Source organism: Phaenicophaeus curvirostris, chromosome Z, assembly GCF_032191515.1.
Source record: "Phaenicophaeus curvirostris isolate KB17595 chromosome Z, BPBGC_Pcur_1.0, whole genome shotgun sequence".
In the NCBI taxonomy this organism is placed as follows: Eukaryota; Metazoa; Chordata; class Aves; order Cuculiformes; family Cuculidae; genus Phaenicophaeus; species Phaenicophaeus curvirostris.
In genome coordinates this window covers 48132993-48145741 of record NC_091431.1, presented here as the reverse complement: position 1 = coordinate 48145741, position 12749 = coordinate 48132993, and the positions used below count along the sequence as shown (strand labels likewise).

Below are 12749 nucleotides of genomic sequence, written 5' to 3'. Positions count from 1 at the left end.
GCAGCGAAATGAGCCCGCGGGCCGCTAGGCACCTGTGTGCGGGCAGACAAAAGCTTGCAGTGAGTTTGTTTCCCCCCCGCAGCCGGTCTTCCTACACCTTCTTTCACTAACACAGTGCGTTTGAATTTAAACTTCTCGATGCCGTATCGGAAATATCCGTGTGCCAGTGAGAACCCCCCTCCCCCCCGCGGCCGGAGATAAGGAATATTACCCGCCCCCCGCCGCCTGAGACACGTCAAAGAGGTTGCAAGCGTTCTGACTTGCCCCGAATTGCACGTGCTTTCCCGTAGCCACCGTTTGCCTCTCGGTAGCCACCGCGGCGCGGGGCGCAGGAGAGGCAGCGGCCAGCGGCGAATCTTCTAAGGTCCGCGGCGCGACCCGGCGGGGTCGGGGTTACAGGGGCCTGTCTGGAGGCAGCTGCTCCCTGGCAGCTTCAAAACTTTGATCGAAGTTTATCCCCGGCCCCGTCGCGGCGCTCGGCGGGGCGGGTTTGGGCGGCAGCCGCGCACCTGCCGCCGGCCGCAGGGACCCGCGAGCCGTCGAGGGGCTCCCGCGCGGGGTGCGAGCGCCCCTCATCCCATCCCCGTCAGGGCTCTGAGATCCCGGCGACGCGGGGACTTGGGAAACCTCCCGGACCCCGCTGGCCCCCGGCCTTTTCGCGGGGCGCAAGGGAGGGCGGCATCGCTGGGGGACGGACCTGTCGGGCACGGCGGCGGGGCAGCGACACCCCCTCTCCCCGTCCCTCCTCCTCCTCCTCTCTCCCCCCGGGCGGGGAAGGCGGGGGGCGGGCGGGGGGCGGGCGGAGGGGCGCTGGGCTTGCCGGGGCGGCGCGGGCGGCCGCAGTGTCGCTCCGGCCGGCGGCTGCGCTCCACCCGCCGGTGCCACCGCGGCGGGCGGCGGCCAATCCCCCCCCCACCCCGGTCCCCGATCCCGCGGGCAGAGCCGCCCCGGCCTCCGGCTTCCCCCGCCGCCCCCCCGGCCGGGCTCCTCTCGCGGGCATGAACGGCTACGGCTCCCCGTACCTCTACATGGGCGGCCCGGTGTCGCAGCCGCCGCGGGCCCCGCTGCAGCGCACGCCCAAGTGCGCCCGGTGCCGCAACCACGGCGTGTTGTCCTGGCTGAAGGGGCACAAGCGCTACTGCCGCTTCAAGGACTGCACCTGCGAGAAGTGCATCCTCATCATCGAGCGGCAGCGGGTGATGGCCGCGCAGGTGGCGCTGCGCCGGCAGCAGGCCAACGAGAGCCTGGAGAGCCTCCTCCCGGACTCCCTGCGAGCCCTCCCGGGGCCGCCGGCCGCCGCCGAGCCCCCCGCACCGCCGCCGCCGCCACCCTGCGCCCCCCCGCGCGCCCCCGCCGAGCTGGCAGCCGCCGCCCTGCGCTGGGCAGCCGAGCCGCCCCCCGCGCTCCCGGGGCCGCTCCCCAAGGCAGGTGAGACCGGCGGGGACGGGGCGCCGCGGGGTGGCCTGCCCGGGGGGGAGCGGGGGGAAAGGGAATCGCTTTCCCCGTCCCCTCGACGGGCGCCGCGGGAAGGGGGCGGAGGAGGAGCCCGGCCAGCGCGCCGCGTCGGACTCCGAAGGGAAGGGCTCTGCCCGCGGCCGCCGGGACCGGCGCAGGGGACCGATGCCAACCGGCTCCTCGACGTGCCCCCGGGCCGCGTCCCGCGTGGATCGCACCCGCGCGTCTCTTCGCCGCTCCCGGTCCCGCTGAGCCAGCCGGAGCCGCTCCCGGCTTCTCGCACCCAGGGCGTCGGGCTGCGGGACTCGCACGGGGAGCTTCGGGGCCGGGAGCTGAAGGTTTCTGCGGAGAGAGCTCGTTTTGCCTCGGCTTCCCCTCCGCGCTGGCGCGTCCCGCGGGCCGCCCCCGGGGCAGCTTTGGGCAAGGGGGGGACGCGGACCCAGGCGCCTCGTGCGTGCGACCTGCCGGGGAGACGCTTTGCTGCACGCAAAACTATCGCTGCGGAGCCACCGTCCCCTCCTTCCCCCGTCCCCGAGCGAGAGCCGACGGCTTTCTTCGACGGGGATGCCCGGGAGCCCGCTCCGCCGACACGCGGCGACCGCGATGGGATTTTCCCCGGTGCCCCGGCCGGGGAGCGGCCGACCCCGCGGGTTCCCGCACGGCTCGACTCCTTACGGCTCGCTGCCCGGCGGCCGGAGCCCCGCGGGGCCGTGGCTGGGGAGCGGGAATAGCCCGCGGAGGGGACAGGCGGGGAGCCGAGCTGCTCCGGGCCCGGAGGCGCCCGCCAAGGTCCCCGCAGGAGGCTCTGCTCCCGCAGCTTTAGGGAAAACAGCCGCGGGGCCCGAGGGGACAGCACGGCGGGGCCCGAGGTGTGGCGGGGGTGCCGGTGGTATGGGACCCGCTTTCCCTTCGTCAGCCCCGGGGCACCGCCGGCCCCCGCTTCTGCATCTCTGCATCTCCCGCATCCCCGCCCCATCCCGACGGCGATTCCCCGGGGCCGCCGCTTCGGGGTCACTCCGGTCCCCAGATTCCCGTCTGGCCGCAGTCTCCCGGCAGGGGAGGAAAAAAAAAAAAAAAAAAAAAGGAAGAGGGAAAAAGCCGCCCTAGCCGCTTCCAGAAAGTGAAACAAATAAACTTCGCCAGTAGGATATAAATCTGGTGGATAGGAACGGTATCGACTTGCACGCCTAACTTTTCTTCCCCCTGATATATGAACTTCCCAGCTTAAAAGATTACAGTAATCACGGGAGGACAGTGTAAATCGAATCTGATAGCAATAACTTTTGGGGAAGGTCAGGCTCAAGTGAAATGTTACCAAGCAACGGGCATTTTGTTTGCAAAATACAATCAGAGTGTATTGATGAGAAATTCTTCCCTGCCAGCCAGTCAGCACTTTCTGCTAACAGCTTTACAGGGATAGGGGGAAAAAATAACGGAGGAGATCTTAATAAATCACGAGGTGCGGCGCCGGCCTCTGCCCCCGGTGAGGCTCCTCGTGATGCCCCCGGGTTGGGGGGTATGAGGCACCCCCACCTGGGCCCGGGGGTGTCGTGGAGTAGCCCCGGTTGCACAGAGCTCACCTGCGCCGCCCGCGGTCTCTCCGATGGTTCAGAGGGTTAATTTCCCACCTTCACGAACTTACGCGTGAGAACAAAGCGTAAAATTAACTCCTCGGGGGGTCCCTTCTGTCACCTGCCACCAGGCTCCGTTTAACCGGTTTATTTCCAGCCGCCCTGCCTGCTGGGAACGGCTCCACTTTCCCTCCCTCCTCCTGCTCTCCCCGCTACCTGTACCAAACCCATCACCAGAACGGAGGATGCAGTTGTTCGCTGTCCCAGCCCGCCCCGTGTTTACCCCCCTTCTTCCCGGATATTAATCTCTTGGGAAGTGTTTTCAGTACGGAGAAGGTATTTCCCGGTGTACGGTAGGATCAGATCCGTTTATTTTTATTCCTGCCAGCGCCGGTCGTTTCGCTGGGATAATTGCGAAGTTACGCTTCGTGCCAATAACGCGCCTAGAAACTCCCCGTGTTGCATCCGCCCCTGCCAGCCCGGAATAATCCTTCCCCTGATACCGTATTCATGCACTTTCATCTCCCACAGGAGCACGCGTTGCATTTTTTCGGTCTTAATGATAGTTATCAAACCTTTTAAGCGATTAATATATCTCTATAATAAAGTCAATTTCAGAGCCAGCTTCTTAAAGCAGCACAGCAGTCGCTGCGTTAGTCTGGGAACAGTGACCAGTCCCCTGCAAAGCGCCTTAGACCTGTGAAGATAGGAAAGAAAGTCTAGAGTGAAAGTAATTTCAAAACAAACAAACAAAAAACCCAAACAGAGGAACAGCAAAACAAACAAACAAAAACCCCCAACCAACCAACCTACCCCTCCAACCTCCTGTTTTACTCGATCTTAGCTTTATGTGGCTTTATGTTAGTTCTTTTCTAATAATAGAAATAGGGGAAATAGCAGATGTTTTGGGTATCCAAGAAAATTTGTGCCGCAGAAAGCTGTCCTAACAATCAAAGCGCAAGCTGTTTTAGCAGAATCAGCTGTGGGAATATCAAGAGATCAGGTTTGGTTCCAAAGCGTTACATCAAGGTTTCCAGACAAGTTATTAACTCGAGGAGAACGGGTTCTCTTTCTCACTCATTTTACTTTACTTGGGCCCTTTACAATATTTACCTCGCGATCCTTAATGTATAAATAGGCAAGGAAAAATTGGGATATACATTATTCCAAATTCGTAGCAGCTTTATTTATTAACGTAGATTTTACCGTGAATGCGTGCACGATTCTCCCACTGTACTATTTCATGTGGATCTATCGCTGCATCTGTATTATTTGATGAATACTTCCCACCGTTTTTACCGATAAGAAAACAATTTCCCTGGTTTCCCTGGCTGGCAAAGTGAGAATTTAAATGCAGGCAGTTTGAAACAGAAGATGTGGGGAGAAAAAAAAAAAAAAGCAACAGTCAAACCCCAGAAACACAGAAAATGTTTGAAGATGAAATTTCTTTATTAAAGCTTAGAACATTCTCACGTGAAGCTTACAAGTGGTGAAATATCTTCGGCTGAGAGCAGCAGGTTGTGTATTCTAAACGGGATATTTTTGTACCTGCAGATGTAGATATTTAGGATATTAGGCATGTAATATTCCTACATTTCAGTGCGGACATAGGGACATTTATAATGTGCATTCCCAAATCCTTGTTTATTTAGCGATTGCTGTTTTGTGCTCGTTTTAAACAAACGAAAATCCCGGCCTCGGCAATTCCCACAGAGAGGTGGGGACAGTCCCCGCAGCTCGCGTTCCGCTGTGTGCGTGGTGGGAAGTGGTGTTCAGGTGAGGAAAAAGCTTAGTCCTGCCAGGAGGCCTTCCAGGCAGGAAAACACCGGGAATCCTCCAGGTAAGCGGCTCTCCGACCCTCCCGATCCCCGGCCCCGGGGCCGCAGCGCTGGGAACACCGCCCGGCAGTGCCGGCCAGGAAAAGCTCCCCAAAAAAAAATCAAAGAGGAAAAACACGATGGCATCCGAACACCGAACTAACCAAAAGGAGGATAATCCTCCTTGCGTTAACGGCAGCGTTTGATTTTAAATCACCGAAATCTCCTCTTACGGGTTTCACCCTGTGAGCCTCACAGTCCGGTGAGATGCAGGCTGTGATCCTCGCTGTGCGAGGAATTACTGCTGGGCTGGGCTGGGAGTCGGAGTCTGTGCAGTCTTCTCATGGTAAAGATGCGAACTTCAGTGAGATGAGTTTTCAGAATTTGAGCAAAATTTTTAGCCAAGCCTCATAAGGGTACTGAAAACTAAACAAACCTGAAATATCTTTTAAAGATAATAATTTGTGAGGATTGGGGAGTGTATTAGGTTGAATCTGATTCCCCCCCGCCCCTCCTTTTTTTTTTTTTTTAAACATGCTTTCTCCCCAGTGGTCCTTGTTATCAGCCCATAAAGATACACTGGAAAAGCATTGTTTTTCTGAAATGTGCTCTACCTGTATGTGGTCCATTTGGTGATATTTGGTACCACAGTGCAATCTATTTATGTGAAAATCAGGACCACTTACTTTCTTAAATACATCTCTAACTCTGGCAAGACAAGGACAGAAGTAATTAGCTGTCCTTACACTGCGCTGTAACCCTTCGATGTGTAAATTGCCCTTTCACTCGGAAGGGAATTATTCTTAGCATCCTGTCTTTCATAATGAATGTGTGACTATGAAAACGTGAAGGGATTAGTAGAGAAAGGTAGTGTGATCCTCATGTCTTTTCCAAATTTCCGACAAGCTATGCCAGATCTTACCAGCTCCTCAAATGGATACACGTACCAGTTTGCTACCGGCAAACATTTCCTTATTCAGAAGTCCATCTCATATTCCTCAGCGCCGCTCCTGTGCTCATCTTCCGCAGACCAAACTAGCAGCATTCCACAGCTCAGTAGGATGGCCCATCATTTCTGCCTGGCACAGCCGTTCTCAAAATGAGAACTTCCCTTTGCCATGCTGTCTGACAGGGTGTGTGCTCTGCCAGGACTTCATACTTATTCATAGCTTCGATTCTGCTGAGCACAGTGGCTTCTTGTTCCGTGCAGTCTTGCTGAGACCCCGACAACTTGCTTAAGGGCGGTAAATTATACTAACAGAGTTTGTTGTGAGCTGATCTGTTGAATGCTAAACTTAACCTGCCACATGGGGAAGTGCCCTGTCCATTCCTGGGATTAGAAGAAGGCAGGACTGTGTGTGGTGAGCAGTTCAGGTTCAGGCAGTTGCATGTCTATAACTTGTTCCATCTCAACTGGGCAGGAGTGATCAACACATTTTGGGAACCTTTGTTTGCTTCTTATAGCTTCTTTATCTAGTTGGGCTAATTACTAGGGGCTTGAAAAATTGAGCAAGGAGTTGTATTGGTTTCTGCAGATGGTCTTTCAGGTATATGTGTTTAAAAGGACTGCCCTGTGCAGTCAAACCAGGCTTTGTTGGCTGCAAATTGGACAATGACCCTTTCCTCGGTCACTGATATTCCCATTGTGCCCTATGATGAAAGCTAACTGAACAGCTTTCCTGGGAAATAACTGTGAACAGTCTCGAGCGAGTATCTTGCCTACGTTGTAAACATGCTGTAAAAGCAGTCAAGCTTTCTTCTTATTATTCTCCTCTTCTTCTTTCTGACAAGAGGTTTTAATTCAAACATTTCTGTACTCTAGCCAGGCACTACCAATGCGATGAGAGATTTGTGGTATGCCTAGTTTTGAGTATCCATCTGGAGACAACATGGTCAATGGGCTTGATTTCAGTCCTGTACTCAGCTCTTATCCTTCTTAGTTTAGCACACAAAAAGGAAAGTACCTGGAGCAAGTACTGAGAGAGGTAGTGGAGCCTCCATCCTTGAAATTATTTAAAACTCAGCTAAGCAGGGACATGAGCGACCTGCTTTACATTTTAAATTACTCGTGCTTTGAACCGGAGGTTGGACTAGATTACTTCCAGAGGTCCTCTCCAAACCAGATTTTTCTAGATTCTGTGCTCTAATGAGCCAAGCCATCAACTGTGCACCAGGGTTTGGAGGAAACGCCTGCAATTCCTGCTGGGGAAGGAACTAGTTTCTGCAGAGTCAGGAATGGAATACACAGATCTATTTGAAGGCTTCTTTCACCTTCAGCCAGTAATGATGATGGAGTTGTTCCACTAATGCTGTTGGACTTGCAGAGGGAATTTTGATATCCTGGGTGCCCTCTGGATATCTTCAGCTCATAGTGAGATGGTGCTAGTGAGGAATTATGATGTGGAAGTGCTGAAGTTCTGAGAAAGCACGCACTTGGGTCGTATGCGTCCGGCTTGTAACCAGTGAGAGAGGATTGATACAGCATATTTTACAAAGCTGAGAAATGACCACTGCTTCTTTTCTTGTACATGGGAGAATGAGACTGCTATCTATAATTAGAAAATATCATAAAATAGCTAGACCATGTCAAATTATTCTTTTGCCATTTTGTTCTCATGAGATATTGCAAAAAGACCTTAATTTTAGCAGAATCTCTGTGAAAAATGCTTCCACCACCCCTAGCCCCAGGATCCTGTCCTGTTCACTTTAAGAAGACCATGTCCTAAATGCCTGTAGAAACTTCTGGCCCAGTTTTTCATTAATTTCTCTACCTTCTCTTTGCAGACGTGAATGAGGAGCGGTTGGGTGATGCCAGTGGAGCAGACAATGCCGAGACCTACAGTGACAAAGATACAGACCAAAGAAGTTCTCCAGACATGACTAAACCCAAAAGCTGCTTCACCCCTGAAAGCCCTGAAATTGTTTCAGTGGATGAGGTTGGTTATGCAGTTCAGAAAAATGGTGGGAGCACAGAAAGCCGTCCAGACAGTCCCAGGTACCACCCAGAGCAGAACCACCTCCTGATAGAAGGTCCTTCTGGGACAGTTTCTTTACCTTTCAGTTTGAAAGCCAACAGACCTCCACTTGAAGTCTTGAAAAAGATCTTCCCTAACCAAAAGCCAACTGTGTTGGAGTTGATCCTGAAAGGGTGTGGCGGTGATCTGGTGAGTGCTGTAGAGGTTCTCCTGTCCAGTCGGTCTTCAGTGGCCAGTGGGGAGAGAACTTCTACAGAATCCGATGGTCTTGTTTTGCCTTCTAATGGGCACATTTTTGAACACACATTGAGCTCGTATCCTATTTCCTCTTCCAAGTGGTCTGTGGGCTCAGCATTTAGGGTTCCCGACACACTGAGGTTCTCTGCTGATTCCAGTAATGTCATGCCAAACCCTCTGGCCGTACCTTTGCAGCATCCTTTCCCTCAGCCACCACGCTACCCGCTGATGCTGAGGAATACTTTGGCAAGAAACCAGTCCACCCCATTCCTGCCCAATGATGTTACCCTGTGGAACACCATGACGCTGCAGCAGCAGTACCAGTTGCGGTCCCAGTATGTCAGTCCTTTCTCTAGCAATTCAGCCAGTGTTTTCCGAAGCTCACCTGTCCTTCCTTCCCGCTCATCAGAAGATCCTAGGATCTCAATCCCTGATGATGGGTGTCCTATTGTGTCTAAGCAGCCGATTTACACAGAAGATGAGTATGATGAGAGGTCTGATTCTTCAGACTCAAGAATACTCAACACATCTTCATAGATTGACATTTGACATGTGATAGCAACGTAATACTTGCAGTGCAGCTGAACTACACTAGGCCCTAAGAGGAGGGGACACCTACTTGATGAAACCCTTGAAATTATGTTAAAAAGTGACTTTGCTTGGTATTGTACTATAGCAATAAAGACATAACTTATTTAATTTCTTGCACTTCACTGGATAATGCCAAATAGCAATATTCTGGCTTTAGACCTGAGTGTGTGTTACAAAGGAAGACTTTACGGCTGTTATTTATGGGACTCCAGAAGACTCATAATGGAAACAGAAGCCCAAAGTCTACTTTGTTCCTTAACTCAGAAAAATGGGGATGTTAAACTAGAATACTTGAATGCTGTTTTATAAGAGAGAACTCCTCAGGACATAAGAAATTAAACACACGTAGTTCAATTGCAAATGGACTGAAACAAGGACCTTACAATATTACGCCAGTGGTCATCATTGCAGAGGAAGAAAAAGAAGAAGAAGGACATATGCACTAGCATATGCACAGCTCACTAGCATGAGCTGCTTCTGTGCCATTTTGAACTTGGATGCTTTTCAGAGAAATAGTATTAAGAGTTATTCTTTTCCCATGGCTAGGTCGAAGTGTGTAATGTCAGTGTAAAACCAATTACAGCTGTGAATTGCATGAAGTGTATTGTGAAATGAACACCAGATTAAGCATTGTCAGGTTAATGTAGCATGCTAAGGACCCTAGAAAAATAAACTAGGATGATGATCTTGGTTTATGTCATTTTTACTGGGCAAATAACATTTCTGAGGATAGAGAGCTGATTAGTCCTCAGCCAGGGTTAAAATGTCCAGCTCCAGCAACTGCAGTGAAGGGAAACTTCTTTTTCCAAATCCAGGTTTTTCTTCCCTGCCTTGTATCTTGTGACTAAGATCAGGACAATTTTATCATCAGGGAAGCTGAGGTCTCTTGAGTATATACTGCAGACACTTCCACGCTCAGCTGAGTAAAACAGAGCTTGCTACAGTCACAGCAAGCAGAAAAAAAAGGCTCTCCGGGTGCTTCAGAAGCATCTTTTTTTTTCCCGTATTGTAGAAGTAGAGAAAAGGAAATAGGATGTAATAGCAGGCATTTCTTTAAAATAATATTTAGCAACTTCCCTAAATCTAGAAAAGTAATGGTTTGAACAATTTATTGCATGTTTGCATGCATTGATTACACTGCATATCTTATGTATGTCAGAGTAACAGTAGGAATTGCTTCTGATGAGGAATGCCACTAAATTAAGTGTCCACTTAGAGGATTTAGTGCCATTTTTTCAATCATTCACAAGTGACTGCATCTGCCTGACAGTTGGCTTTTCCAAAACATGTCTCTGAATGCAGCTGAAATGGCTGTCGGGTGGGATCAGTCCCACACCTCAAAACCAGCTGAGGCTGCGCTGAAGGACTCTAAAGCAGATGGGCTTTGAAACTGTATTATAAATTAGGCATGCTATTGGATGTCATTGCTGATATGAATGCCTGTGTTCTCATCTGGCATTTAATATTTTGTAAGGTTTGTGCACTCAGTGTATCCTGCATTATATAAGGTTACAGGACACGCACAAAAAACTGAGAATAAAATAATGATTTTATTTTCTATAGGGGATAAATGAACAGAGATACTTTTCCTTGCGTAGTTTCTCAGTCTGTTCAGAAAAGCAATTTGTTGGTAATGCTACAGAGCAAAGACATAAAAGCAGACAGAGGGAGAAAACAAAATTAATAGCTTCTCTTACGGAATTGTACATGTGAAAGCACTTGGAATTTTCATAAATGCAGAGTTACAGTTTTGTAGTGACTAATTTGCCTGCACTCACATGGCACTTGTAAACAAATTCATCTTCCAGCCAGAGTAGAGAGAAAAGTACTAGGTAAAGTAGGCTTGGTCTTGCAAAGAGAAAAGGATGAGGTAGTAACATGCCGTGTTCCAACATTCTGAAGAAATTAAATGTCAAAGGCTAGATAAGAGCTGATAGGTCCAGGAGTTCTGCTTTTGAGCTCTCACACCAAGCAGATTTCCCTCCAGCAGAAGCCTTTGTATAGGCATCCCTATACATGAAATGGAGCATTGAAATGGAGCGTTTTTTGTTAACCCCCTCCACCTTCTCCTCCTCCTGCTACGGAGGGCAAATCATCTCTAGCAGAAAGACCCAACAGTGGCACCTGTAACAGCTCATAATGACATTACACAATATAGCCCGAGGGTTTTCAGAGTACAGAAATTTGACATCTTGTAACTGGGGCACATCTTTCAGAGAAAGATGATCCTTGGCTAAAACAGAGTGAACTACAGTCACACTAAACACTTGTCATGAAAAACGCATATTCCATGGTATGATTTTTTTAATGAGGTCTCTTCTGATAAAATGTTTTCTGAAAAAGTGGCAAGTTAATATAATTCTTGTCTAGTGTTCTAAAATATCTTTTGACTCAATTCACAATTTTTTTTAAAAATAAAGTAAGCCTAAGTGTGTTCAAAATAAACAATGTCAGTTTTGGTGTTGAACAATGTTTGTTGTTCAACCGCATGATATTTTGGCTATCCAGATTTATTTTTAAAAAATTATCAATTGGCCTGTACCGATATCTTTGAGAAACCACTATATTCACCTAGCTGTATTTTCCAGGCAAGTACATGCAAGCATAGGGTTTAACTTCTAGCTGCCACACAGGATGGACCTTTGGTGTGTTGACAGAACGTCGTTCTGCCCACTCAGTGCTGGGACCTGTTCCGCAGACCCTCGCTGTGACGGTGGGGGATGCCCACCCACTTCCACCCTTGCAGCATGGACAGCTGAGGTGCAAGGGAGCTCCTTTTCTGCACTAGTTCTAGGTGCTCTGACAAGCTGGGGCGCGCAGCAGGAGCTGCCTCACTCATGCCATGGTTTTGCCAGGTAGGGTGACAGCTGTGTCACCACAGCTGGCAGCATCAGTGCTGTGCCCTGCACCAGCAGAACGCCTGCAGCAGTGCGGCATCCTTTCCCACGGCATCTCGGAAGGCCTGTGGGTATGGCACCCTAACCCTGTTTTCCAGCTTCATCTTGTGGTAAAAAAGGGTATTTCCACGTCGGAGCAAATACTTCATGCTGTGGAAGAGAGAAGATATGTGGGTGAGGAGAGGTAAAGCTGGAAGCACTGATGCTCAAAAAAACCCCAGCGGAAAAAAATGAGTTTAAGCATCATGAAAAATAGCTTGAGCCTTGGGAAGTCTCTGACGAAGGCCAGAAACCAAGGAGTTTTTTGTTAGTTTCTTTTTTTCTTTCTTTCTTTCTGTGTGCTTGAGCTGCTGTGTCTTTCTTGTAGCAAGAGAGCTTCATCCCTTGCCTTCTGCATAGCTCCTGCTTCCAGTTGAGCAGCTGCCACCTGGGCACCCTGGGGCTGCTTTTTCTCCTGCCAGACAGGTGATTTCACTGTTAACTCTCTGTGGGTGCACAAAACCAGTGGGTAACGCCAGGGGAAGCTCTTTCTGCCCATGGCTCTGCTTGTCATCAGCAATGGTGCAGTGCCCTCTGCAGAGTGAGGTTGCTTCCCCAGAGGCATACTGGTTAATCCCCAGCTCATTAACCTCTAGAACTGACAAGATGGATAAGGCCAATGATGATGTAAACAATAACAACAATAATTTCTCCCTCAGAGGGATGCCATGGAGACCCCTAATGTGATGCTTAGCTCACATACCAGTAGATAAGGGAAGAGTCAGGATGGGGGATAAGCACAGTGCAATGGAGATGTTCTGCCCCAAACTCCCCCCTACCCTGTCTTTGCTGGTAGTTGTGCTGTTCCCACTGGGTCTCCACAGCTTCCCCTCCTTTGGGTCTGAAGGGCCACCTTTGCAACATATTTGTTGGATGCTTGGTAAACAGGCTCACCTCACATTTGTGCTGACACCTTTGAAAAATGACTTTGATTCTCTCAGTATACTGTTTCAGTGATTCATTCTTTATGTGCATTTACTCAGTGGACGTGAGTGGGGAAATAAGATTGATGCTAAATTTATATGTTAATTTTAATATTGAAGCTATCCTGTATTTGAAGAATAAGATCAATTCTTCAATTTCATTTCTTACGTGATATTGCATATTGTCATTACTGGAAAATAAAATTATTTCTGAATGCATACTATCCAAACTTCAATTTTAATG

At 50.0% G+C, this 12749-nt stretch overlaps 1 protein-coding gene across 1 annotated transcript; it reads left to right on the top strand.

Annotated features, from left to right (window-relative positions):
• The first annotated feature begins 998 nt into the window (after window positions 1-998).
• Window positions 999-8592, top strand: DMRT3 (doublesex and mab-3 related transcription factor 3). The gene is made up of 2 exons (XM_069880794.1): window positions 999-1428; window positions 7628-8592. Exons 1-2 carry the CDS (start codon window positions 999-1001, stop codon window positions 8590-8592), a joined length of 1395 nt encoding a protein of 464 aa, XP_069736895.1.
• Window positions 8593-12749: the final 4157 nt, after the last annotated feature.